Source organism: Lonchura striata, chromosome 5, assembly GCF_050655825.1.
Source record: "Lonchura striata isolate lonStrDom1 chromosome 5, ASM5065582v1, whole genome shotgun sequence".
NCBI lineage: Eukaryota > Metazoa > Chordata > Aves > Passeriformes > Estrildidae > Lonchura > Lonchura striata.
Genome location: NC_140707.1, coordinates 48,488,082 through 48,515,400, shown reverse-complemented (window position 1 = coordinate 48,515,400; position 27,319 = coordinate 48,488,082). Strand labels below are relative to the sequence as shown.

The following is a 27,319-nucleotide window of genomic DNA, read 5'->3' as shown; positions in this document are numbered from 1 at the left end:
CGCGGCGGGCTCGGCGCGGCGGGCTCGGCGCGGCGGGCTCGGCGCGGCGGGCTCGGCGCGGCGGGCTCGGCGCTGCCGGCTGCTCCGCCGCGTTCCACCCAACAAAGCCGCTCCCCGCGCTCGGGCACGCCCAGCGCCCGCAACACCCGCTCCCGGTACTGGCCAGCCCAGCAGCGCACGGCAGCACCGCGCGGCTGCGGCACAAGCCACCACCGCCCTGGCCACGGCCGGCCCCGCTCCCCTCCCTCGCCCGCAGCCGCCATCGAAGCGCCGCCCGGCGCCCTCCCCTCTTCCCCTCTCTTCCCCTCCCTTCCCCTCTCCTCTCTTCCCTTCCCCTCCCCTCCCCTCAGCGGCCGCTCCCTCGCGAGAGGCGCCGCTCGCCGCCGCCCCGCCCCGCCCCGCCCCGCCCCGCGCGCCGCAGCCCCGCCCGGCCGCGGCTCCGGCGGGCGCAGAGCGCCGCGAGCAGCCATGATGGTGGGTCCGGGGCGGCCGCGGCGCCGGGCCGGGGCGGGGCAGGGCGGGCGGCGCGGCCGGGCACTCGCTAACCTGTGCGCTTTGTCTCCCCTCGCCCTCCCTGCCGCCGGCCGTGCCTTTCCGTGCCCCCTGCCTGCGCCGCCGCCTCTCCCCCAAGCAGGAAGGCTCGGACGACGGCCCAGATTTCCTCTCGGAGGAGGACCGAGGTGTAAGTGCCGCGGGGAGGTGTCGGGACCCGGCGCCTGGGGCTGGGCGCGGGGCAGACGGGGTCGGCCCCTCTTCGGGGGCCTCCGGGCGCTGCTGGCCCGAGCCCGCCGCGTGGGTGTCGGACGGAGGCGGGATGCTGGGCAGCGACCGTCCGGGCTGTCCGTCCGTCCGTCCGCCGCGATCTGCTCCTGGCACAGCCTCCCGCTGATATCGGCGTCTGTGTGCGTGTGCCCCTCATTGTTCTGCCAGCCAAGTTTTGGAAGGACAGTCGTGTCACGCTGTCGTTGGAGTAGCTGGGGAGGGGGTTGTGGCGGAGGTGGCTGTCCGCTCCCCGCGGCCCCGCTCTCCCGCTGCACACGCCCGGCGGGCCGGTCCTGCCAGGCTGACCGGCCCTGGAGAGCGCCAGGTTCCATGGCCAGCCGCGATCCAGGGCTTGGGGGATGCAGTCCTGGCCTCCCTTCTCCCTTCAGGCCCAGGGGGCTCTCCCTTAGATAACAGTGGGACATTTACATTGCACACACATGCTGCATAATAAATTCTTTATTGAAGAGAAGTTCTGTTGTTGGGACAGGACGCCACAATTACGTTTCTTACTGCGAAAACCTTTTCCTCTGCCTTTCTGTTTCTGGCCTTAGTTTCTCTTCTGACTTCTGTATCCATCTTTATTTAAGTTGCCTGCCTCACTTAAGCAACAAATCAGCTAACCTAGTATAATTTAGTCAGACTGATTATCCATGTCACTTAGTATCTTGAGAAAGACCAACTGTGAGCAAGGTAGGAGAGCAGCTTCAGGGTTGCTTAGGTTCCCTTGCCTGTTCGTGGTTATTGAAGTGACTGTATACAGCATATTATTAAAAATACAAAAATCTGAGAAACACTATGTTGGTATAATGTTTTATCATGCACACCATAGTCAGATGTTAAACTCGTTGCATTTTATGTTCCAGTTTATGGCCAGAAATTTAAAAAGGCATTCTGATATTGTATCAGGCCAATTCTGGCTACTGTAAAGCTTTTGTCTTTACCTATATAGCTACTTTACTAATGATATCAGATAAAAGAGAGAGGGGAAGTTGTAGTTGTTGTTCTTTGAGTATCTCAGAATAAGGACTGAAGAGCTTAATAACTGTGGAATTTTATTTACATAGGTATTTTACATGGGTTGTCCCTGGTACTTAGGAACAGCCTTTGATGTACACAGTTAAGTTGCCTTTATCTGAAGGTGCAGGTAGAATATAACCTGTGGATCTGACCTCCTGTGAAACTTGTTTGTTTGGCTGGTTATTAGTTTTCCCTCTAAGGCTACAGGTCGTTAAGCGTTCACAAGGTAATTTGAAAACCGTAAGAAATAATCTCTTAGCAGTCTTGTTTGTACTGCTGTATGACTTACCATCTCAGTTGGCTAAATGCAGTCTTTTTTTTTTTCTCTCCTGCATCTTCACCCAGTACTGAGGAATTAAACTAGAACAGTGGCCTTCTCATTTCCCTGAGTTTTTTTTTAGGGTTTCTTATTTTCAAATGCCAATCACTATGGGGGATTAATTTTTCTGTTCTGTCTGAATGCCTGGGGTTAAAACACAGGTTGTTATCTTCATGATTTTGTTTGTGAAGTTAATCAAAAGCAATATGGCAGACTGTTCATGGATGGATTTGCTGTGCTTTAATCTTCAAAACTGTAATACTTTTTGTCTGAGTAGGAGTAGTAAAAATAAGCATCTCTTCATAAAGTGATTTCATAGTTCTTATTTGTTGCCTTTCTCTGCAATTAAATAATGAGTAGGTCAAGCCTTTATTTGAAAGCTTGGATGGCAACTTCTCGTTGGAGTAATTGAGCTTTTAGTTTTGAAAATCAATACTCTTGCCTCTGTTGAATTCAGATATCGCTGTGACAACTGTACTTCTACTGCTGCAAGAGCATGTTTGTTGGCTACAGCTGTGTTAAGTTTAATCTTGGGGTGGTGGGATGAAAGAGGGCTGGAATTTATGCTGCTGCCACACAGAAGAGTAATTCTCAAACAATGGTGTTACACCATATGAAGCCTTTTCTGGAGAACTGTAAAACAGAGCACTGAGAATCATCTTTGAGGAAGTAGCAGTGGGTGGTCTGTAGAAGGAACTTATTATAAATGGTCTACATAAAACGAACTTGTGGGAATTGCTTTTCTGAATTTCACTTAGGAAATGGAATAGGATTGAGTTTGCTTGGTGTAACTTCGGTGCTGTTAGTATTTTGTGCTCTCTCTAACATAAACAATGCATGCTTTGTAAAGTGTAGTATTGCTCCATTAGTACTGCCTTGTGTATTTTATATCTATAGAATCGTTAGGTAACATTCAGTGGAAATGAGCTATCCTTTAGAACAGGTCTGCTGGAAACTTAATGCTGTGAAAACACTTCGAAAGCTTTTGTTGTGAAAGTATTCTTTGTCCCCTTGTTTTGTGTATTTGACTGCCTGTAAAGAATCAGCTGAAGAAAGGGTCCTTTTACTCTAAAATTTTTGAAAGAGCTTAGAGCAGGGAAGTTGCTGTTAATGGATGACATTAACTAGGAATGTAACACTTGGTTGTTTCCCTTGTCTGTACCAGATTCCTGCCATTATCATTTGAAATATAATTGATCCTTAAGCACGAACTTAGATGTTAAATCCTCTCCTTGCATTATGTTCTCAGTTAGTACTGTAACACCTCTTGGCCTGGGTTTTGGCTTCTGGTGTTTTCTAGATCCTTTGAATAGAACAGGGACTTTCTTGGTATAGCATAGGAAACTGTAAAGTAATTAAATCAGGTTTTGCTTTGCAAGTTGTTCAGCATGGATGTAGATAACATATGTAAGTGTAAAATTATTATGCAGTATTGTATGTATTAGACTTGGAGGGGGGTAAGATTAAAAGACTACCTTATTTCTATTTTTCCACACTTTAAGGTACTTTCAGTTTTTATCTGTATCAGACTTATTTTATTTTTTCATTTTCTACTTCCTTTGTCACTAGAAAACCATCCATTGGTGGCAGTTTTATTTTGGAAATAGTGATGCAGAGTTTAAGTTTGTGGTGTGGTGATGTTGTTTGTGAATTTAATTTCCAGTAATGCAATGTGATTCGTTGTGTCACATGAATACATTTAAAGCCCTTCAACTTTCTGATTGTCTTTGACACCTTTCATAAATGCTTCATTACCATTGCAGATGAAAACATTCCTTGTTGGCAGTCAGGCTGCATGGCATAACTTAACATATGATTTAACACTTCAAAACTGTTACAAACTTAACTCAGTGTAAATAAAACAAATAGACCTTTACAACTGTATGTCATGGGTGAAGTTGTCATATCTAGTTCTTAATTTTCTCAGCACAGATAGGACTTTGGTATCTGAAGTTGTGAATAGTGCATATGATAAGGCATTGCATTGCATTGGATATGCTCTAATGGCAAACTTGATCAGCTGTTATACTGAATTCTAGAATTTTGTATAGTACCACTTTGGAAGAAAAAAAAGGACATGTGAAAGTATTTTGGTAGAAATATTTGTGACTGTGAAAGATTACAAAAATGCCATTTAGATAATCCAGATTATTTTCTGAGATTACTCAGTCTGTTAATTTATTCTGGGGGGACCAGACGAAAACAAACAGTACCCCAGACAGGGTAACCACAAAAACCTTTTTACACGCTGAAAAATGTGGTGTCATGACATAAGGGAGACATTGGTATGTCATTATATTATTCTTTCCTAAATTAGATGGTAAGCACTTTGGAAACTCAGTAGGAGCTGGGAGATTCTGCCTCTAAGAAGCGATCTGCAAGAAACCATTGCGTGATAATACATACGCCTTTGTGTGAGGCAGTGACCCTCTAAACCTTGGCAAAACAAAAGGCGATGCCTGAATCACGTGTGTGAATATGTTACTGTGCAGTCATTTTAATGATTTCCAACTTCACTGTAAGGAAAAGCTATGTGTAAGAACTTTTGAACAGTTACATTTTGCTAGCCTTAGCAGAATATGCTAGACTGCATGGTGCTGGTTTACTTTAACACACTAATTTGAAGATCCATGAGTCTGGTTGCTGCTACATAGACAAGAGCTGTGCATGCATCGAGGTTAACAGCAAGACTAGAGTGGGATCTGACCACTGTGATTCAATAGAAAGGTAACTTTATATAAAAAACAAGATGTGGCAGTTGATGCTTCTGTCCTAGAGCTTTTCCAGTGCCTCACAGTGTTACCTTCAAAATCTGCTCATGTGTAACCTCTGTACTATGTGTTGAGAATACTTAGAGCATTTTTGTACTTAAATATTGACTTAAAAATACAATCCTGAAAAAAATGTGTGGAAAAAAAGTCAAAATCTATGTATGGTAAAACACTTTTTATACTGTAGAATGGGATATTTGTAGAAAAAAATGCAGCATCAGAGAAAATGCCATGTCTCAGTAAAGCGTATGCCTTGTGAGCATGATGTTGAAATATTTTTTGACAGTGTGATTGGAAAAGATTTCAGGGTTAGCATTAGTGCTTGTAAAAACATTCCAAATGTCTGTTGGTCATGATGATGAAATTGTCATGGGGCAGATTCCTCTAGAACAGCAAAGGGTGCAAGGGTGAGGGGACTTGAATTTCCAGTTGGGCTCTAGATGAGGTTGCACCAAGTACTGAAGCTTTTGGTCCAGTTACTGCCAAATACTGTGGTGCTCAGATAATATTTCAGTTTTGCTATATTAGATCATTGCCTTTTTTTTTTTTTTTTTTTTTTTTCAATGTGACTGGAATTATTTTGTGAAAGAGTTCAGGTTTCATGTCTTGTAGAAAAAACCACGTGTATTCCTTGCAATTTTGCCATTTCTCATGCTCGTTTTGAAGACCTCAAAGTCAGGTTTGAATGTTTTGCCTTGGGGCTTTTCAGAAAAAAAATATTTCCAGGAAGACTTAGCTCTGTGAAGTTCAGGATATTCTTTTAAGCTTTTTCATTATATGATGAGAGATGTTGAACAGAATAGTCTAAGACAGTGTGAGTAAATCAGGTCTATAACTGCTCTTGCTTCTTTGACATACAGAACCACTTTTCCCCTTAAAAGTACCTTTCCAATTTTTAACATCTTTATAATTATCTTTACAAGTATATTTACTTTACAAGTATATTTAGAGCAGCTTATCAGTTCAGAGGAATGGAGACGATAAAGAGAAAAACCTACCAAACTTGTTGCTATCTGTAAATGTACTTTGTCTTGAGCATCTCAATTACTAGCAAATTAAGAATCTACAGAAATGAAAATAGTGCACTAACAAGGCATACTGTTAAAGGAGATTACTATTTATTTGGTGGTTCATAAGGAGTACTACTGGAATGTCTTTTTCTGCTGTTTTTTTATTTTAAGTATTTATATTTAAAATAATCTTTTAATATTGAGGGGTTTTGTGATCTGTCTTCAGTATTGCAGCATTAGATTTGATTTCAAAGGAATAATAATGGAAATAGTTTACCTTTTTATTTTTTTTAATTTTAAGCTAAATATATTTTTCTTCAGCTTAGAGCAATAAATGTAGATCTCCAGACTGATGCTGCTCTGCAAGTGGATATCTCAGATGCACTCAGTGAGAGGGATAAAGTGAAATTCACAGTCCATACAAAGGTAAAACCTGGGTTTGTACATGCAACAGTTCTTAATTATGTGCAAAAGAGAAGTTTGCTTAAACTGTTTGTTGAAACAAAGTGTAACACAATCCAGAGGAAATGAGAAAGTAGAATTATCTCATGTTTATGAGACTGTTTTAAACAGCTTTTTAAATCTTAATTATCTTTCTCTTATGCACTGCAGCTACACAAAGTTATGTTCTTTTTTTTTTCTGTATTGATGTGTTATTATGCCATTCCCATGCTTATTAATTAGCCTATTTGCAGGTAGAATCTTTAATGTACATGAATATACTTCAGTATGGTTTTTTTAAATTTGATTAGATCTTGTTATAGTTTCAGATTCTAAAAGCATATTTTGCAATTGTATTACATTCAGGGATCATTTTAAATTACTGTTTATGGCTTTTTTGAGATTCAAATGTGTATTGATTGCAGAGTGACAGAATAATTGAAGTTGAATAAAATATCTGGACATCATTAATCCTATCTCCTCCCTCATTCTCACCATTAAATTAGAATGCACAAGAGGACATTGCTCAGGATTTGTCCATTTGGGTTTCGATTATAGAATCATTGAATCACTTAGGTTGGAAAAGACCTGTAAGATTGAGTCCAACCATTACTCCAGCACTGCTGAGTCCACCATTAAACCATGTCCCTAAGTGCCACATCTGCATGTGTTTTAAATACCTCTAGGATGGTTGCTCAATCATTTCCCTGGGCAGCCCCTTCTAAAACTTGACAGCCCTTTTGGTGAAGAAATGTTTTAATATACAATCTAAACCTCCCGTGGTGCAACTTGAGGTCATTTCCTCTTGTCCTCTCACCTCTTACATGGGAGAGGAGACCAGCTCCCACCTGGCTACAGCCTCATATCAGATCCTTATTGAGAGTTATAAGGTCAACCCCTGATTTTTCTCCAGCCAAAACACCTCCAGCTCCCTCAGCCACTCTTCATCAGATTTGTGCTCCAGAGCTGCCACCAGCTCTGTTCCCTTCTCTGGACATGCTCCAGCACCTCAGTGTCTTTTCTGTCATGAGGGGCCCAGAACTGAACACAGCACTCGAGGTGTGGCTTCACCAGTGCCCAGCACAGGGGGACAATCACTGCCCTGGTCCTGCTGGCCACCTTATTTCTGAGACAAGTCAGGATGCTGCTGGCCTCCTTGGCCACCTGGGCACAGACTGGATCATGTCCAGCTGCTGTTGACCAGGTTCTTCTCCACTGGGCAGCTTTCCAGCTGCTCAGTCCCCAGCCTATAGCACTGTCTGGGGTTGTGACCCAAATGCAATCCTGGCTCCTCACCTTGTTGAACCTCCTGCAGTTGGCCTCAGTCCATGGATCCAGCTGGTCCAGATCCCTCTGCAGATCCTTCCTGCCTTCTGGCAGATCAACACCTCTGCCCAACTTGGTGTCACCTACAAACTGACTAAGGGGCACTTGGTTCCCTCATCCAGATCATTGATAAAGATACTAAACAGAACTCCAGGATTAAATTGATAAAGATATTAAACATGTCAATGAGAGCAGACACTCTACAACCTCTTATGGGAACCCATGCCAATTGATTACTGCACTAAGATGAGGGTAATTATTGTGATGTGAACTTCTGGAGACTTTTTTGTTGTTCCCTCAAGGCTTTTTCTCATGTAGTAATGAAAAATCTTGTTTTTTGTTGAGTTTTTCTTCCTCCCTACCTCCTTCATTGCCATAATTCTACCTCCTTTTACCCTTCTAGAGTTCCTTACCAAATTTCAAACAAAACGAATTTTCTGTTGTCCGGCAACATGAAGAGTTTATTTGGCTTCATGATTCTTTTGTTGAGAATGAGGACTATGCTGGCTATATTGTAAGTACTGGTATTCTTTTGGTTTATATGTACCATTTTCTGTGGGCTGGATCAAAACTACTCGAGACTGCGTTTAAATGCACTGGAAACAGCAGGTGTTCAGTCCTTATAAAGTCAGATAAGCTTCTCTAATACTTCAGTTTATGCAATTATACAAAATTAATGGTTGAAGCAAGCTTGAAAGAAAGCTACAGTAGCTGTCGTATTTTCTTGCCCTTTACTTCTAAGAATTGAGTAGTTAAATTTGTCTCCAAGTGTATTTTTATGCCACTGTGTTAAAAGTGTGGGAGCGGGTTGAACTGTATAACTTGGTGGTATTGTTTCTGCAAGTTAATGTTTAACTTAGTTACAAGTTTCATGTTGCCTTTGTTTTAAGAGTTCTCATTATAAAGATCAGAATCATTTTTCCATAAGTAAGAGGAAGGAAAAAACAATTTAAATACCATGTAGAACTACAGGGAACCTCAGTATATAATAACTTATAATTTGAAGTTAATTTCAGGCATTCCAGGAGCAGAGGTCTCAAGACAGGCACTGTATGATACTGCATATTAAAAATGGTACTGCTTTTCATATGTTAATTGCAAATAGGAATATTTTTCACCTTGGTATGAAAGTTAGGTGTTTGTTTTGTGTTTGGGGGATGTTTACTGATTCAGAGGGTAAACAGATATTTCTAATTGATTACTGGTAAATTATAATGAGTATAATCAGTGATGGTCATACCATTCTTGAGCTACTCTTTTCCTAGTCGGAAAAGCTATTTGAAGTGACTAGACCTTCAATGTTGTCATAACTAATTTCAGCTACAATTTAAACATATTTAGTTCTTTGTTCCTTTCCTGGCACTGGTTCAGGTTTAGTTTGACTCTGATGTTTTCTCTTCAGTGTTAATATACTGTGATACAAAATTAACATAGACCCCTGTTGACTGGGGCCTTTGTTACTTCAACACATATGTCTTTAATGTCAGCAGAGTTGTACGAAAGAGCTAGTGCCTGCAAACAATAAGGAATGGTTTTCTTGGTTTAAAGTTTTGGGGAGTTAGAAATGGATGGTGTGAAATTCTTTTTTTTTTTCTTTCTTTAAATAAGAAATAATCCTTACCAAATAAGCTACACCAAAACTAATTAAGAATAATTTTTTCAAGTTTTAAGTCATTGTCGTAGGAAATGAAGTATTATTTGGATTCTGCTGTAATTAAACTGAAGCTATTAGTTAATACTTTAGTAATCTTCAATGACACTTGACCGAAATTGGTGTAGTAATGCAGCACGAATAACTCCTGAATGAGAGACTTTATCCAGAAATGCTGTAATGAATGATGAAAGAGAGAAACATGTATTAAAGAGCTGCAGGCAGTCTACAGTTCCTGTACTGTGAATGGGTGTTGTTTGACTGCAAAAATGAGAACTTAAAAAAAATTGGATTCAATTCCAGATTCCACCAGCACCACCCAGGCCTGACTTTGATGCCTCCAGGGAGAAACTGCAGAAACTTGGAGAAGGGGAAGGATCAATGACTAAAGAAGAATTCACCAAGATGAAACAAGAACTGGAAGCGTATGTAAACTTGATTACTACTTTATGAATTTATTTATATTCCAAAACTTTTAATGCTGATTGCTGTCCCATGTTTCTGATCTTACTGTAATGGTTCTCTGTGAAACACAGACTTGAAAATCCAATTGTTATATAACCAAGGTTAATCTTAGTGATCATGATCAGTGCCATTAGGAAAATTGTAGAAATAATTTCATGGAAGGTCTTCTAAAACAGGAAATAAATCAGCTTGGTTTTGAGCATTCCTTCATAAGAAAGAAAGTACTTAGATCCTGTTCTTCACAGAACATCTGCAAAGGGAGGAGATAACCTCTATCTTTTTTAGTTCTGGTGTTCCACGTTTGATAAGTATAATTAGACTTTAGGGTAATACACGCAGTGATTGGGAATAGGGAGCTGTGCATGTGGTTGGTACTGTAAACATAGATGCCAACCTTTTGTTCCCCAAGTAATATGAAGATTACTAGAAAATTCCTTTTTTGACACTTTTAAAAAAACATTTTTGCGCAAGGAGAATATACTTCCTGAAAATACTATTTTCTCTTACTATGAATTTAATTTATATTGAAATAACTGCTCTGAAGCTTCTTGTTCCATATTGAATTACACAGTGAAGTTTCTCCTTGCTTCGTCCATTTTCTTTATCATGCATTCACTTCTTTGATCTTTTTCCTGTCATTGGTTTCAGTTTTCAAGTGTATATTTACGCTGCTTCTAGACTGCTTCTATCAAGAGCTCTGAATTGGCAAGAAAAGTACATAGAACTCTTACAACTGCTGCTTTCTCTCCGAACTTCAGCTGCTGTGAGCAAATGTCTTAAAAAGCTCTGTATTAGTGAGATGTACAACATAATTTATAGCAGAGTAGATATACACTTCATATGCAGAAAACTGGAAATTAGCAGAACACTATAGATTTTAAAGAATCTGGTTTTCCAGCGGCCCTGATCATGATTCTCTTGTGGTCTGGTTAGGGGTTGGATAACACAGAAAACTTTGGGTTTCTTCTACTGCCACCTCCATCCTCTGCATCCTCCTTTTTTGTCTTCACTGAATGACTACTACTCTCACTGAGATCAAACATCTCCCAACACTGGCCCTGCTGGTTTGCTGGTATGTAAATCTTAACCTCCTTGCACATAGTGGAAGGAAAAGCACTGATTACAATTTCACTGTTTGACCTCAGAATGGGAAAAAGAGCCCTTTTCTCATTTTTAGATGAGTTGCGTCTTACTCTTTGAATTTGCAATACACAGTGAATTCTAGCAAACCTTTATTGATAAGAGTGCCTTCCTCTTAATTAAATTGCAAGTGAGTAATTGCTTTGAAGTTGAGTTGGCTGAATGGGGCAACTATGTGATTGTCATGGTTAAATGTGTTTTTTTGTTGTACCTACCAAATGTAGCTCTTAATTTCACTTTTAGAATCACTATGAAGCGAGACAACAATGTAAGCTTTGGCTCAAAAAGGCTAGGTGTTTTAACATGAAATAAAAGACTGTCTAAACAGCTAAAAAAACGACATAAACATGTAAATATGTAAGGAGGGTGCAAATGGGCAAGGGGATGGAGATGGGGAGGAAGGAATTTGCACATCAATACACAGTGCTAAGGGACTGTAGTCTGTACCTTAGTTTCTTGATTTTTGGGTTGCTGGGGAAAGGACAACCAAATGAGGTTACACTTTCAGCAAACCAGTGTCTGTTAGCTAATCATAATAAAATTAGAGTGTATTTGTTGACTCTTTGTTGAAAGTCTCTCTGTAATGTGTTGGGCTTCAAATTTCTCCCTAGTATTAACATTGCAGTATTTATTTATGTCTATATCAAGCATTGGAGTGATAAACTTCAATATATTGGCTTGTAATTTTGTACCTTTACCGAGGATCTCTTAAAGCTGCTCACTAGGTTTATCTTAAACTTACTTGCTTCATATGAAATTCTTATGTCTGTCTTATTTCTTGTTTTTAGTGAATATTTGGCAATATTCAAGAAGACAGTTGCAATGCATGAAGTGTTTTTGTGTCGCGTGGCAGCACATCCTATTTTGAGAAAGGACTTAAATTTCCATGTATTCTTGGAATATAATCAGGATGTGAGTATTGAAATCTGAATTACTGGCAAGAGAAATCGTGATGTGCTTTTATGGTAGGATGGAAAACTGATTAAGAGGGAATTACCTCCTGAAGCAAAAGACATCAATTCCTTCATGCCAGACATATTTGTATTGTAAAAGTTAGAAATTCATTTAGTCTGTAGGAGTTCATTTTCTGCCAGCTGGGGAACCAAATGCACTATATGCTTTAACTTCAGCATCAAAAATATTACTGGAAATCCAGTATATTTTGGATTAAAAAGATGAGCTTTTGGTGGTGATTTTATTTGACAATATACTTTTCCACTCTTGGAATTATTTTTATTTGCTGCAGGGAAAAAATTATGCAACAAAATGGAACACTAATTTTTTAGAATTTGGAACTGTGGTATAAATTCTATTGCTAACAAAACTAGAGAGAATTTCTGATGACATATTCTGATAATGTTAATGATGTGAGTGAAAATGTGGTTAAAGTTTTCCTGAGTATTGGACTAGTGGGGCTTTCCACATGTGACATACTGAATTGAGGTAATAGAGTACTTTTGGACTCGTAGCTCTTTGGTGTTGGAGACAGTGGTTGCTCCTATTCTGCAAAGAGTTTCAGTTACTTTTTAAAATTGCAGGAATCAACATTGAGTGGAAGAAATTATTACAAAGACTGGCTCAGCTTTATACAAACTTAATTGAAAATATGTTAGAGGTTCCTCTATTGCTTGATGTAGAAATCCTTACCGGTTCAGGCCCTCAATTTACATAAACTGGGAGAAGTTAGATGGATAGGAAAGCTGAGGAGGCTTAAACCAGCATGATCTTCTGGAAGTCAAAGATCTCCTATTCACCAAAGAGTGAAACATGGTTGTATCAATTCAACTATCATTACATCAACTCAGCTATACTGTGCATGATAAATACTGTTACTGGTAACTGAAACGTACATGCTGTACATTTGGTACTATCTGTAGGTGCTAGAATGCTTCTGATCTCTTTCCCTTTTTTTTCTCTAGAATGGTATATTAGGTGATAAACTATCTAGTAAATGAGGTAGTCTTCATTCTGTATGCAAGGTGCCCTGTCTCCATTAGTGCAGAGTATAAGAATAAACAGAGAGCAGGAAAACTGTTTTAGGTATAGCAAGTAGGTGTATGTAGTTGTGTTTAAATTTTTTTAAGCTTGTATGGCCTCCAGAAAATGAATTAACTTGATAAATTAATTTGTTTTTCAGTTGAGTGTTCGTGGTAAAAACAAGAAAGAGAAACTTGAAGATTTCTTCAAAAATATGGTTAAATCAGCAGATGGTGTCATTGTTTCAGGAGTAAAGGTGATTACTGCTTCAGATAGCAAGACTTAAAACATATTAACATTTGTCCTTTTTTTATGAAGCAGAATTTTACATAGGTACAAAAATGGGATGTTTATAGTGATATCTAACTTAAGAATTAGTGGCCAACCATGGGTGAGAACTTGTGGCCTGGATGCAAAATAACTGAGAGCTTTCTCGTGGCCTTTCAGTATTCTATGAAATTAAGCACCCTTTTTTTAATACATAGATAATTGATAATATGGTTGGGGGTTTTTTTGTTCAGGCCTGCCATTTTATAAAGTGGAAAGGAGAACTAGGTCTGACAACGGCTTCTGTTCAGAAGTTCCTAATGGAGTGAATTTTCCCAGTCCTGTAGAATCTGTCTCCTGTTTCAAGGAGCAGCAGTAGAGGTTATATGACTTTTCCTAGTAGATGTAAGAATGTAACCAAGGAAAAAAGTAATGAAAATCCCAATTTAATTCTTACTTTTCCAAAAGCTACAAGATCAATTTTATAGGAATCAAAAATTCTGCAGAGGGTGATTTTTAATCTCTTTTCTTTCTTGTGGTAACTTTCTGTTTGGTAGCAATTTTTAAAAGAGTTAAAAGTTTCTAGGGTTAAAGTTTTTTTTGAAACTGCTGCAAAGTGAATATAACCATTAATTATGATTTGGAGAAAAAATATAAAGTCTAAATAACTTTGAGTTTCATAAGAACGTTGTTCAAAGCCCATGTTGTAGGCTATTCCATGGTATTGAGCATCTATGTTATTTTAGAGGGTTTTTAAAAATAAGTATAAACCAGTTATCTCAAATGACAATACAGACAATATTAACATTTACCATAGTTTACCAAATTGAAAGAAGTCTGTCATTAAGATCAGTGTTCTGAGCTAGGAGTTCAAATCATCTTGTCTGAGACTGCAGCCTCTGTGCTACTGGGTGACTTTCATCCCTTCTCCCCTTTTTCTAAGTAGATTACATGTATTCTATTTTTCTGTCTCCCTTTGTGACCCTTGTTATTCCTTCATGTTTAGTTATATAGACCTTTAGGATATGTGTTGCAAATTCTTAATTCTTACTTAATTCTTAATAAAGCTTAAGGTCATTATATAAGTGGAGAAGAAATCAGTTCATATAAATGGTGTTTTAGGCAATAAAAACAGATGCATTTCCTGTCATAGCAACAGTGAAACATGTAACTTTACTCTGAAATTTCTCTGTAGAGAGTGGGTGAAATCCTCTTTTTTTAATTGTTCCCTTTTTTTTGTAGGATGTAGATGACTTCTTTGAACATGAGAGAACATTCCTTGTAGAATATCACAACCGAGTCAAAGATGCATCTGCCAAATCTGATAAAATGACAAGATCACATAAAAGTGAGTTTTTTTCCAGGGTGAAAATAGTACTGGTTAAAGTGTACAGAAGTTGTTAGTGAGGAGAAGTAATTTTTTTTGCATGTGAAAAGTGAATTCATTTCTCCAAGTGTAGCCTTCAGAGTCTAAAGTTCAATCTGGCTTTCTAAGTTTAGGCTTGCTGCAGTAGACTGGATGGAGTAAGAATGGCCTGGTGCAAGACTGAGGATATGTTTATTCTTCATGCTGTCTGCTTGAAAAGAAATACACTTTAAGTATTAATGTTTTTTGAAGCCTGACTCAGTCATTTAGGTGTAGAGTTTGGTAATATGGCAGTACACGTGACTTTATTCCTAGTGCAGTTGTTCTTGATAGGATGTGGTTGATTTGACTGAGTGCAATCTCTTGGCAAACCGGGCCGTTGCATTACCTTGCTAACAAAGTTACCTGGAGCAAACTCCTGTCTGGGCCATTGGTTCTAGACTAGGTTTCCATTTTTTAGCCATTTAGAGTGGAGACAGGAAGGCATACATTGAGTAGCTTGTTTTGCAGGATCCCTTTTCTTAATGAGACAAGATTTACCACTTGCCTATTGATTTGTCTTCATGAGCTGAGTGCTAGCCAACTTGATTTCTGAAAGCTCTAGATGGGCTTTTCAAGTGCAGCTCATTTATTTGAGAAAATGGAAAATATTCAGGTTAGGACTATTGTGTTTGATTTAGGATTATTGTGTTTTGAGAAACTCAGAAGAAATTGACCTCTGTTGCTCTTGCTTTTTAAGTTTTTCTGCCTAGATAAATCATAATTGATCTTCCATATTCTGTCTATTCCTTGGAGTTTGGGTCTGATTTCTAGATACTGTTTTTGCTGTCTACAGTAATATAGTTCATACAAAACAAGGTCACAAACCTTTTATGAATCTCCATTGATAAGATCTCTAAAATGGATATTGGATAAGATGTTGAACTAAGAATTTTGAGTTCTTCAGATGCTTTTCTTGCAGTTGCATGAACACTGAGTCTTTTGTAGTTTTAGTATCTATGCTAGAGGATGGAAAGAGTCAGTTATTGCTAAATGAGCTAAGAGCCCTGTATCTGCATTCAGTTCCCACCTGAAGTGGTTCCTGGTGGTTTTGGTTGCTTTCTTAAAATGAGAACTGAAATTCATTCATGATAATGAGGTGCCAAGATTTATTTACAGAGTGAGAAAGGCGTTTACATTGGTTGTAGAAGTGGGGAAATCCTTTGAAATGAGGTTGTAGAGGATCTGATGAGAAAGGATTGATCAAACTCATGACAAAGCTTTCCAGGCTCAAATCATGTATGATGTTTACTGACAACTTCTGACAAACTGTGAATTGGGACAAATGGCACCTTTTGAAATTCTGTCTAGAGGAGTAGAGCAGTGACCTGGGAAACCTGTTTTGGAAATGGGCAATGTGTAGTTTATGGATAACATGATCAACAGAGAGATGCAGGTCTTGCAAACACACTTGCTATTTCCAGAAGAAAATAAATTTTTATGTTGAAATTGGAGGAATAGAAGGGGATATTAATTGCTTCCTAATACCACTCTTCACTGTAACCAGCTGCATTGATGATGTATGGAGTAATGAATTATGTGGAAGCTAACCCACTCAATCTGTTAAGGTTGTGTTATTAAGAAAAAATAAGTCTGCTTAAATGCATATAAACTTCAGAAATAACAAACAAATGTATTTTCCTGTTCATTGCTTGGATCTATTAGTTTCCATCATTCATTTAGTTAATACTTTAAGCTTTTTTAAAAAGCTCTGTGTGAAAAGATTTAATTTTTATGTTTTTTATGTTATATAGCAATACCTAACTGGTCAAATTATGCATCCTTCTTAAAAATACTGCTTTTAATTTCATTGTTTAAAGTGATTTAACACTAATGCTACTTTAACCAGTGACTGCTTGTTGCAGATGTAAGGGTTTCCTAGAAATGGGGATGTGCTAGAAAATGTGTTGTGTATATAGTGCTGTATTTTTTGTAGCTTGGGATTTATAGTCAATTAACTGCTCTTAAGCACACAGACTTTTTGTTACTGTTAAACTGTGATTTTTTTTTCCAAAGAGTTTTAAAATAAAATTTAATTCAGACTTTAACCATTAAGTTTGTACATCTTCCATCAAAATAAAACCTAAAAAATTTGCACAGTAAATTCACCTAGCAGGTTCTAATTGCATAAAATACTCCTAGGTAAATTACAGATTGTGCAATTTGGTGACAGCACTGTTTTTACTGTGTGAAGTTCTCCTTCCTATTAAGTGATGTTATCACAATTTTATTTCTACTTGTGTGTTAAAGCATGTCCTTTTACCTATTTTTGAAGAAAGTAATTTCAAAATTTTCAGAAAGAAGAGGAATGAGGTAGTAAAACAAGTGTTTGTTTGTTTTTGTAGATGTGGCGGATGACTATAATAGAATTGGTTCTTCCTTATATGCATTAGGAACGCAGGACTCCACAGATATATGCAAGTAAGATATTGTTAATAACCTACGGGGTAATTTGTTGTGTCTTAATGGTGGCCTACTGAGATTGGTTAACTATTGTTAGGAGAAAAAACCAGAATTTTACAGCTCTATCACATTGAAACATTTTCTTCTCTAGTATTTTATTTCCTTAGCAGGCTACATTTAACAGTTTTGTTTTAATATTTGCCTGTAAAAAAATGCTAATTTCTACAGTCTGTAGAAAATTGCACAGTTGAGATGGAAAAGTCCTCATCAAATAAGGAAAAAAAAAAAAAACCGCAATTCCTTCACCATTTTAAAAAGTGTTCCAAATGCTTTGATATATGCAGGAAGCACATGTCTCAGTCTGAGTACATGGATTTTTTTTGAGTGTACCAACATCCTGAAAAATAGTTCTGCTGTTCTGGCAAGTTTACTGCCCTTAGGAAAACAAAGGAATCTACAGAGATCCCCAGAACTCAGAAAGATGTCTCTATGTACAGATGTTGGTCCTTTAGCCTTTCAGTGATTTACCTGAAGATGAAGTCTGGTGTATCTGACAATAAAACTTAGTTAACTAGCTTAAAGGTGTCAGTGCTTGTCAACATACATACATAGTTTGATGTTGGTGTCAGTGTGACAACAGGTAGGACATGAAAGTTAACTTTCTAATTTACCTGAATTACAGTGATATACTTCCAGGTGTGGTGATAGCTTATATACCAGATAGTTTGATGATAGTATTGGTATTTGTTGTAGTCTGTTAAAGTGTGTCAGAAATCACATCTGTCTTCTGTCAAAACAGTATCATTTGACTGTAATTCAGTCTTCTGTAAGACTGAAGATGTGTATTGTCTCCTGCAGTGGAGATGTTTCCATGATGTTGCTCACCATCCCTGAATTCCAAGTAAGACATATGTCATGTTTACTGTGTGAAGAAATTTGTGTAAAGGACACTTGATAATAGTGTAAGGCTATTGCCCATGGTGCTGGTGTTAGGGATTTAATTCAGAGAAGCATGAAGAATCCTTGAGGCGCTGAGAAATTACTCTTTACTTGAGAATATCCATCTGTTACGCTTTGTTTGTCCCTTGCCTTTCTTATATTGCACAGTTGCCACATGTTTGAAATTTGAAACTAGTATGTTCTCTGAGTTCTGTGAATTGTAACTGTAAGCAATGCCTTTGCAATCTTTATTGCCAGACACAGACTATAGTGTGAGTTCTAGAAAGTAATTAGACTGTTCAAAACAATGTTGTAATATGAGTTGTTTCCTTTGCACAGGTTTTTTCTGAAGGTGTCAGAGTTATTTGACAAAACAAGGGTATGTACTGTGAAACAGACATCATGTGTCAACAAGGCATTAATATGTAGATTAATATGGGTGCTTTTAAATGGAGTGTTTAAGCAATGTGTAGTATGGGATGAGGAAGCCTAACATTTCAGTCCTGTGTTTTGTAAAATGAACCCTAGGACTCCTCAGTCTACCGAACATTTCTAGGCAGTCTGCGGTAATACTCTTCTGTTCCTCTAAAATGCATAGAGATCTTCCATACTTGTTACTGGGAATGACAGAACTTGTTATGGATAAAAGAAATGAAGAAATGGAATCCTTAATTTTAAAAAATGGTGGTCATGCTGCTTTTTTTCTGGAGCTGAGATCTGTTTTTGTACTTATTTTACTCAAAAGTAATGTTGCTTATGCTTGTAACCAGTTTTTCAGATATCTTCTCTTTTGCTTTACTTGTTTGGCTTGGTAGAGAGAAGATGTTTGTCTTGTATCAGGAACACTTTCAAATGAAAAATGTGTGCATCTCCTAAACTGACAATTGTATCTGCATAAACACATACTTTAAAGAAAATTAACAGAATTACTTGCTTTGACTCAAAATGTTGCATTTCAGAAATTATCTTTTTTTTTTAAATTAAGGTTTAAAAAATGCAGTTGCAGACTGTATTTCTAATCTGTTTCAAATGCAAGCAAGTTAATTTGTTTTTTTAAGCCGTTTAGCATGTGCAGTTACACAATTAGTCTGCAAAGATCCCTTAACAATTTGTTTTCCTTTGATTACAACAACAACATAAAACTGCATGTGCAACTCTTAATGTAAGTTTGTTTCTCTACATTTTTTCTAGCATATGATAAATATAATTGCTATTGGGGAAAAAAAGCAGTATTTAATATAGAAAGCCAGTTGTCAACTACTGCTCACAGAGTAGCTTATTCCTTACATTTTAATACAATAATTTATTTTTTTTAAACAAAAATCCTAATACTACTTCTCATTTTGCATTTTTAAGTATCCTGTCATTAATGCCTGATTTTAGTTTTTGAAAAAGACCATCTGTTAGGTACTGCATATTTTACATTTAATTTGTATCATACAAATGAATACCCCAAGTCTGGATGCTTTTAAGTTGATCCTTTTGCTTGCTGTTTCTTTTGTTTGATGGTGGTGTTTTGTTTTTCCAGAAAATAGAGGCTCGGGTATCTGCTGATGAAGATCTTAAGCTTTCTGATCTTCTGAAATACTACCTTAGGGAATCTCAAGCTGCTAAGGTGAATCTATGGGTTTTTGTTCAGTGAAACTGTGGTTTTTTTAACATAAAAAAAAAAGTGATATGGGATCATCAGCTCACAATATAGATAGATTAAAGTGCTGCCTTCTCTAGCCTGCAGTTTTTCCCTTAGCTGTAAAACCTGTTTCTGTTGAATATAAGAAGTAATAAAGTAGTTGCTGATGTGGGACTGACTGTGTGGAACTGAGTAAGCCACTTGTCAAGGCCAAATCATGCAGTAACAAGAAACAGTGGAAGGGCTGTTCTCATGTTTGCAGTGTGTTTGGTGTTTGTAATTGCAAGCAATTCTGCATTATTTTAAATACTGAAATTGGGTATTCCGTAAAATCTACTAATGCTGATACAAGAACACATAGGCTGAATTTGATATTCTGTGCTTACAGAAAATTTAATTCTTACTATTGTTTGATGTGAGATGATTAAACAACATCACAGAATGATCAGGCATTTGACAGTAAATGTGTGTAGTTAGAAGATCATGAACTGTTGCACAAAAAAATGTTACTACTGCTTCTTGGGGTCTGTGTGTATTTCAGATGCATAATCTAAATGTAGTTTGTTTCTAATCTAAGAAGCTGTGAAATTTCCAATGGTTTGCCTTCTTTGGCTTCATGAAGTTTGATCTAAGCCATCTGTTGCTAGCTTCTGTCAGACAAGATGGAGACCAAACAGTATTAATGTTGTGGATCTGATCTAGTATGGACATTCCTGTGACCTGGGGGATGAAGTAAAGTGAATGCAAATAATTTACTAAGTACTGAAATACAGCAACAAGGACTAAAATTAATTTGTTTTTTTTAATTACTTGGACTATTATAAACTCCTTGGGTAGAATCTTATAAGCTCCATACAACCTTTGTTTTCTTAATAGGATCTCCTATATAGAAGATCTAGGTCACTAGTGGATTATGAAAATGCTAATAAGGCATTGGATAAAGCAAGAGCAAAGAATAAGGATGTGCTGCAAGCTGAAACTACTCAACAAATATGCTGTCAGAAATTTGAGAAAATTTCTGAATCAGCAAAACAAGGTATTTGGGTGGTCCTTGGTCCTATGTTACTACTTGAAAATTAACATTTTAGTATGTTATTAATGAGAATTAATCTAAATAATAAGAATAGATTTTTGTACTGTTTCCTAAGCAGAAATATTATATTTTATTTATTTTAGAAAGTTCAAATTATATTTTTCTTTGGCTTGTCATAGCTCTGATAGGTAGAGCAAAGTCTAGGTGCAAATTACTTGTTAAGCTTTTTTTCCACATACTTAAGCTAGGATACGAAATTATAACTGTTAGCAGTAATAGCAAACAAATATTTTAGTGTTGTTAAAATTCCCCTTTTGGTTTTATGCTTTCTTTGAAGGCACCAATCTGTCACAGATAAGATACTACATTAGAGGAGGGAGAAATAATGAAATGAGATTTCACTGAATTACAGAATTAATAGAGAAAATGAACCTTATTTACATGATACTTTTCTTCTGGAAACTTACTGTCATTTTTAGGTTAATACTTCAGTGAGTTAGTAGTGTCTGAGTCATCATTTGTGGCAGATCTGTTCAAGGTTTAAACACCATGCTCTCCTGTTTTTATCATTGAAGAGTTGTTTGAGCCTGTAAATCTGGTTAATGATTCCTATGAGGCAGTGGAGAATGAGTGATCCTGTTAGCCACAATGGTATATGCAGAAGGCATACTGTTGTTCTGCCCAGTTTTAGCTTAGTATTCCCTGAAGACTTTCAAGTATCAGCCTTGAAAAAACAATGCAGATGGAATAAGAGAAATAAATGAATGTTAAAAGCATCCACTTGGCAGTCTTTTTTCTAAAGAGCTTAGTGTCCACAAAAGGTCACGTAGAGGTGTGGAACTGCAATGATGGTTTGCTTTCTTCCAACTGAGTTGCAGTTTTGAGCCCAGAATGTGCTGAGATTTTACCGGAGGTTTTTCTTTTTTTCTTCTCTCACCCTTTACCTCTTCATCCTGAAGGAATGTCTTTTAATAGCTGAAGTCAGTAGCCGGGATACTGTTAATGAGTTCATTTTTATTTTCTATAGAACTGATAGACTTTAAAACAAGAAGAGTTGCAGCATTCAGAAAAAATCTGGTGGAATTAGCAGAACTGGAATTAAAGCATGCTAAGGTAACTGTGATCCTTTTGGGCCTACATTTCAAGCGATTTTGAACATTATATGCTTGATTAACCAAAATGGCTACAGTTGAAGTATAAGTGAAGTGTCTCTGAGAAATTGGTATGCTTGAGGTGCCTTTGAAAAATTCATATCCTGGAAGACAATTTTGCCTTCAGTTTTATGTTTATTTGGCTGTTTGGTATTTACATCTGCAGAATTTGAAAACTTCAAATTTTTAAAACTTCATCTCTCCATTTCACTATGAGATAGGAAGTGGTTTCTCCTGTTAGCCAGATTTTGGGACTTGATATATAGGTTATTAAGCATGAAATCACACTGGCCTGTCCATTATGATGACTATGCTTTTTGAACCTTTTTGCCTTTCAGCTTTAAACCACTAATGAAAGAGACATGTTGCAGATAGTCTTTCAGGAAAATAATTTTTTGTGGGAAAAGAACTTTAGGAGGCCTGTACTGTCCTTAAATTTCACAATGTATTTGATTTCCTGGATGACTACAGCAGTCTCTTATTTGAACAGTCTTATATCTGGAGGCAGCTTCATTTTAAAAATCATTTCTTTAGCATTTCTTTTCAAATGTGATACTGCATTGGTTAGGAAGCTATGAATTAGCTCAGAATATATCAGTTGAAAGGACTTTTTAAGAGGTGTATTGCTGCTTTAGTTTCTTTTTCATTCTGCTAAACCCATTGCTTGTAAAACCCATGTGCAGTAAAAAGGGTTGTTTGGGGGACTTTTTTTTTTGAAGATCTTTGTAGGTGTAAGTTCAACTTAATGAGATATTTATGTCTTGCTGGTAAAGCAATCAGTAATGTATGGAACACATGACTTTTTTTTTTCAGGTGAACAGTCCTTACTTTAAATAGTCCTAACAATCTTATTTGAACAGTTTTTATTGATTTGCCATATTGTGCTTTAGTAAGGGAATACTTATGTCCTGCTTCAATCCTTGACTCTTCATCATCTCTTGTAACTGACTCTTGCTGAAGTCTCCACATGCCTTGAAGCGGAATGCTTTGACAATGTCTCTGTTTTCTGTTAAAGAATCACTTCTTTTAACTATGCAAGTCACAACGTTAGAATAATATTCTTTTTGACAGCTAATAACTGTGGAATGCAAAGGGAAGATGCTTAAGTTCTGTAGCTTTCAACTTGATATATGTTTCCTGTGTCCTCAGTACCTGGAAGTGCTTGAAAATTTTTAGCTTTAGGTTGTTGCTACAGCTTGTGTTTAACACTGATTTCTTTGAATAGTCTGTCTGTGCCTTACCTTGTCTTAGTAAATTTAGTAATAAGGAGTCCATGAAGCTGTAATAGAAGCTTTGAATTGTAGTTCTGCTTTTGAAGATGAATTTTTTTTGCTGACCCTTTTCACCTACTTCATCATGGAGGACAACATTCACCAGACAGTTTTGAAGCTTTAAAGCTTTACAATAATAAAAGGTCATTTGACTAAAAATGATAAATACTGAAACATTAACAAATACTGTAACCTGTTGAATGAAAGGATGTTTCATTTCTCACTAGGTTTGAAAATTCTCTTTCAATGCCACTGTTTCATACTTAAAAACAAGCTAAGCTGCTACAGATGGATCAGTTTGGTTGCTGTGTTTTTATTTCTGTGAATTCTGGGTTTGATTATTACAAAATTTATAAGTACAGTCTGTTGTATTTTTCAACATTATATAATGGGGAATGTTCTTACCAATGCAGTAACCAAGGTATTTGAAGAGAGTCTTATGGGTAGGTTTTTATTCGTCTGTATGGACTATTGAAGGATTAAATGGTTTGGTGGACACTTCCTGGTTTAATTCCATAAAAGGAAAAAATAAGATATTAAAAGACTTGTTTGTTGGGTTTTTTGTTTTTTTTTTTTGGATGTAGTATTGCGCCCTGATGTGGGAAGAGCAGTGCTAAAGGAATATGGCTGAAAAGCAAGGACTGGGTAGCCCTGGTTTTGACTGGGCTAAGCTGGGCTGTTTCTAGACACCTAATTCCTCTTGAAGTACAGCCAGAAGAGGACTAGTAGAAACATAAAAGAAAGCCATGTTTCTCACATAGGCAGTCAATTAATTACAGCAGATCAAAAGCCCCCTGCTTCTAGGTTCTTGGCAAAATACTTTGCCTGATGCTGGCGGTCTCTCTGTGCGTTTGCACTTGCTGGAGATAGGCATGTGAAGTTTAGTAGCAAGAAAATGGCAATTGCTTGGTCAGTCAAGTGTGGCGCACAGCGCTGACAAACTTTGCAACATGACCTGTTACCAAATCTAAGTATTTGCTTCCAGCGAAAATGCTAAGTAGGGAAGAGGTGTGGGGACAATGGATACCCACTGCCACAGCCTTTTGCTAGAAGTCTTCTATTAGGGGTTTTCTTTTCCAGTAGTGAGTGCCTCCAGACTAGATGCCATGCAGATGCATCTGTTTCTGAATCAGTCTGGCTATGTGTCGTCTGGACTTGGAGCTGCCTCACACAAAAAACATAGAGGTGAAATATGATGTACCAGTGGGTGTTGAACTCACCTGAGAGAGGCTCTTTTGGAGGAATTCAGACAACAGTGAAGGCTGCTGCTTGACTTGCAGTTTAAAGTTACTTGCTCTGTGTGGAAAGAAAAACACAAATCCTAAAATACAGAGGCTGGTGCACAGAAGAAGTCAGAGTGACCAAAGAACTGAGAGAAGGTTCTGAGGCACAGCATGCATTTTGCGAGCTATACCTGCCTATAGCTCTAGAAGACTTGAGGGCCATAGGGAAATAATCTCAGTGAATCAGGGACACTGTACATGCACATTCTAAGTAAACCCTCTCTGCCCAGTTATGTTTGTACTACTTCCCTATAACATACTTCTTGTAAGTCTTGTTAATATCCTCTTATCCTTTTGAAATACAACTCAAGACTTTTGAAAAAGCTAAAAATCAGGCTGTGGGTTGAGTTTGTTTTCAGTTGATGAAAGGGCAGACTGCTACCAGGAAGGATGATGATGCATGACTCTTCCTTTTCCCTTATGTTGGCACAATTATGTGTGCAGCTGCATAGTAAGAAGGCACTGAAAGTTGCTGTGGGTTTTCCTAAGCTTTACTTTGTCTTGTTTTCACAATATCCCTTGTATCAAAACACAGTTTTGTCTGGGAAGGTCAGGAAATAAAAGAGAGCTGCCTTCTTTCTTAGCAGCAGTGTGTACCCTAGATTTATTTAGAATAGCTGCCAGATTGAAGCTTTAGATAATCATTGGTCAGTGGCCTACTCTGAACATACTGATGTTTCTTTTTCTGTGGCCATTCTGGGTGATTATTCCCCTAGGTAGTGCTTACCTTCTGTTTTGTTAGTTCTGTGTTTCTTCGTAATTAAAGCAGCTGTAGTTAATGTAAGACCTGTGTGTTTGGCTGTTTTGATGCAAAAGCTGCATTTGGTGTACTGTTCAGTATTTTAAATGGTTGGATTTTGAGGTATTTCTGTGTTGGACTTCATGTTCAGGAAGGGAGGTTTGATAGCTGGTGAAACTGCTACAGTTATAATCATATACTTAGAGCATTCAAAGCCTTGGCTGTACATTTGGAGTCTTTTGACATGTGAATTGAAACTCAGTAAGACAGCCACTTCCTTCACATAAAGAAATAGAAACATACATTTTCCACAAATATTAATATATACACTCTTGCCTCTCTGGGTTTTTTGGTAAAAGAATTTCTTGTGTAGTAGCAACAGATGTCTGTTTGGAACTGACAGAAGAAAGAAGTAAGCAAAATGCAGTGCTAAGGGATTTGCTGAAATGTTTTGTCAGTAATTCTTTCTTTCCTGAAAAGGATGTTTCTGTGACTGTGGTTCTGCCAATAATTTTAGTATCCACAGCTTAGGAGTGTGAGCTGGCAAAGAAAGAATTTTCTGAATCTGAATGTATTGGACTTTCTCAAGCTATGGTGATGTAAGTCAAGTATGTCAAGTATGCAGCCACAAGGAGTAATTGCTCACAGTTTCTATTGTCCTTGATTTATTGTAACTTAAATAAGGTGGTTCTTGTGTACTTTGTAAATTTGATCTAATGAAAATTAATTATGTGCCTATTTGGAAAATTTTAGTACACTGGCTGGCTTAGTCTGGAGACAAGTGAAGTAAAAGGATGTTGGTTTAACAGGATGTTGGTGTAAAGGATGGTTTAACCTCAGTTGGAAACTAAAACTGAAAAGTGAGAAAACTGGTGGGTTGAGTTTAAGACAGTTTAATAGGGAAAGCAAAAGCTGTGTGCTCAAGCAAAGCTAAGCAAGGACTTTATTCACTGCTTCCCATGGGCAGGCAGATGTTCATCCATCTCCAGGAGAGCAGGGCCCCATTATGTGTGACAGTGACTTGAGAAGTCTGAATGCCTCCCTCTTCCTTCTTATTTCCCCCCCTGATATACTGAGCATGATGTCATATGGTCTGGAATATCCCTTTGGTGACTTGGGGTCAGCTGTCCTGGCTGTGTCCCCTCCCAACTCCCTTGCACCCCCAGCTACTTCTCCAGCGTGCCAGTACAAGCAGAAAAGGCAGAGTAAGAGCTGCTTGGCAATAATGATGTCATCTCTGTGTTATCAACATGATTTTCAGCACAAATCCAAAACACATCCCCATATTAGCCACTGAGAAGAAAATCAATTCTACCCCAGCTAAAATGAGCACAAATGTCCTGGTAACTTTTTTTTATTTTTTTTTTTAGAGTGCTACATAATGGTCTGTAAATTACAAATATACTTCATGCTTCTCTAATAAATGGCCAAAAGATTATTGTCACACTTTAGTTACAGGCAAGGTGTGCAGTCCATAAGTGTACTTCACTTTGAATTCCATTTGAAGACTTCAGACTGAAGTATTCCTTTCAATTCGTTAGATCATTACAATCAAGAATCAGCTTTTCAGTAGCAGAGACCTTAAATTTATGAATCCTGTACACCACAAAGATGAGCCACCAAGTCTTCATGTATCTTGCTTATATAAAACTTATTCATGTCACCAAATCACAAGCCTTCTAAAAAATAGCTTGTGACTGTCCTCTGCAAGTATAGACATAAAGAAACAAAAAAGCTGTTGAAGCTGTAACTGAAATTGCTGCCTTCTAGACAAGACTAAAAAGTATTTAGTAGGCATAACTGGGCATCTGCTTTCAAGCCTTTAAATCAGTTAATTGCTTAATCTGGATAATAAGAACCTGAAGGGGGCATAGATAAGCAGGACATCCCTCAGCCCCAAAAGGTAAAATCATAATTCTATCACAAGTCACTTGGAGTGCTTTTAAGTGAAAAAGTATTTACAAATTCTTAAGGACTTCTTATGAAAGGACTGTTTATGAAAGGCACGCAAATCACAGATACTTACATGCTTTTGTGTGTCTCAAATTTTCTTTATATGTTTCTTTTTTAATCCAAATTTTTTCAAGTCAGCAGTTTCTTCCATGTTCATAATTGGGCATTCAGACTGCTTTGTTCTTGCACTTTATCTGAACCTGATAGGAATTACTCTTAACACTTTCAACAGCATGACATTTTTTTCTTAGAGATTCCAGATTTGGGAACAAATATAGTACAGGTATTTAATGGTGAATAGCTAGTAGTTTAAATTGAAGTAAGCATAAATGAATGAACATATGAATACTGAGTTGTTTTGGT

At 37.7% G+C, this 27,319-nt stretch overlaps 1 protein-coding gene across 2 annotated transcripts in view; it reads left to right on the top strand.

Moving 5' to 3' along the window:
• The first annotated feature begins 435 nt into the window (after nt 1-435).
• The window catches only part of SNX6 (sorting nexin 6), a 29,498-nt gene continuing 2,614 nt past the window's right edge, over nt 436-27,319 (top strand). The window contains exons 1-13 of one of the 2 annotated variants that reach the window (XM_021542673.4): nt 436-474; nt 635-682; nt 6,204-6,308; nt 8,053-8,163; nt 9,604-9,725; nt 11,694-11,817; nt 13,043-13,138; nt 14,392-14,497; nt 16,900-16,975; nt 18,236-18,275; nt 19,425-19,511; nt 20,403-20,562; nt 21,587-21,672. In XM_021542673.4, the coding sequence (XP_021398348.1) occupies nt 469-474; nt 635-682; nt 6,204-6,308; nt 8,053-8,163; nt 9,604-9,725; nt 11,694-11,817; nt 13,043-13,138; nt 14,392-14,497; nt 16,900-16,975; nt 18,236-18,275; nt 19,425-19,511; nt 20,403-20,562; nt 21,587-21,672 (1,167 nt within the window). In that variant the 5' untranslated portion in view covers nt 436-468. Of the gene's footprint in view, nt 475-631; nt 683-6,203; nt 6,309-8,052; nt 8,164-9,603; nt 9,726-11,693; nt 11,818-13,042; nt 13,139-14,391; nt 14,498-16,899; nt 16,976-18,235; nt 18,276-19,424; nt 19,512-20,402; nt 20,563-21,586; nt 21,673-27,319 lie in introns of both variants that reach the window. The other variant, XM_021542672.4, reaches the window with a different exon arrangement.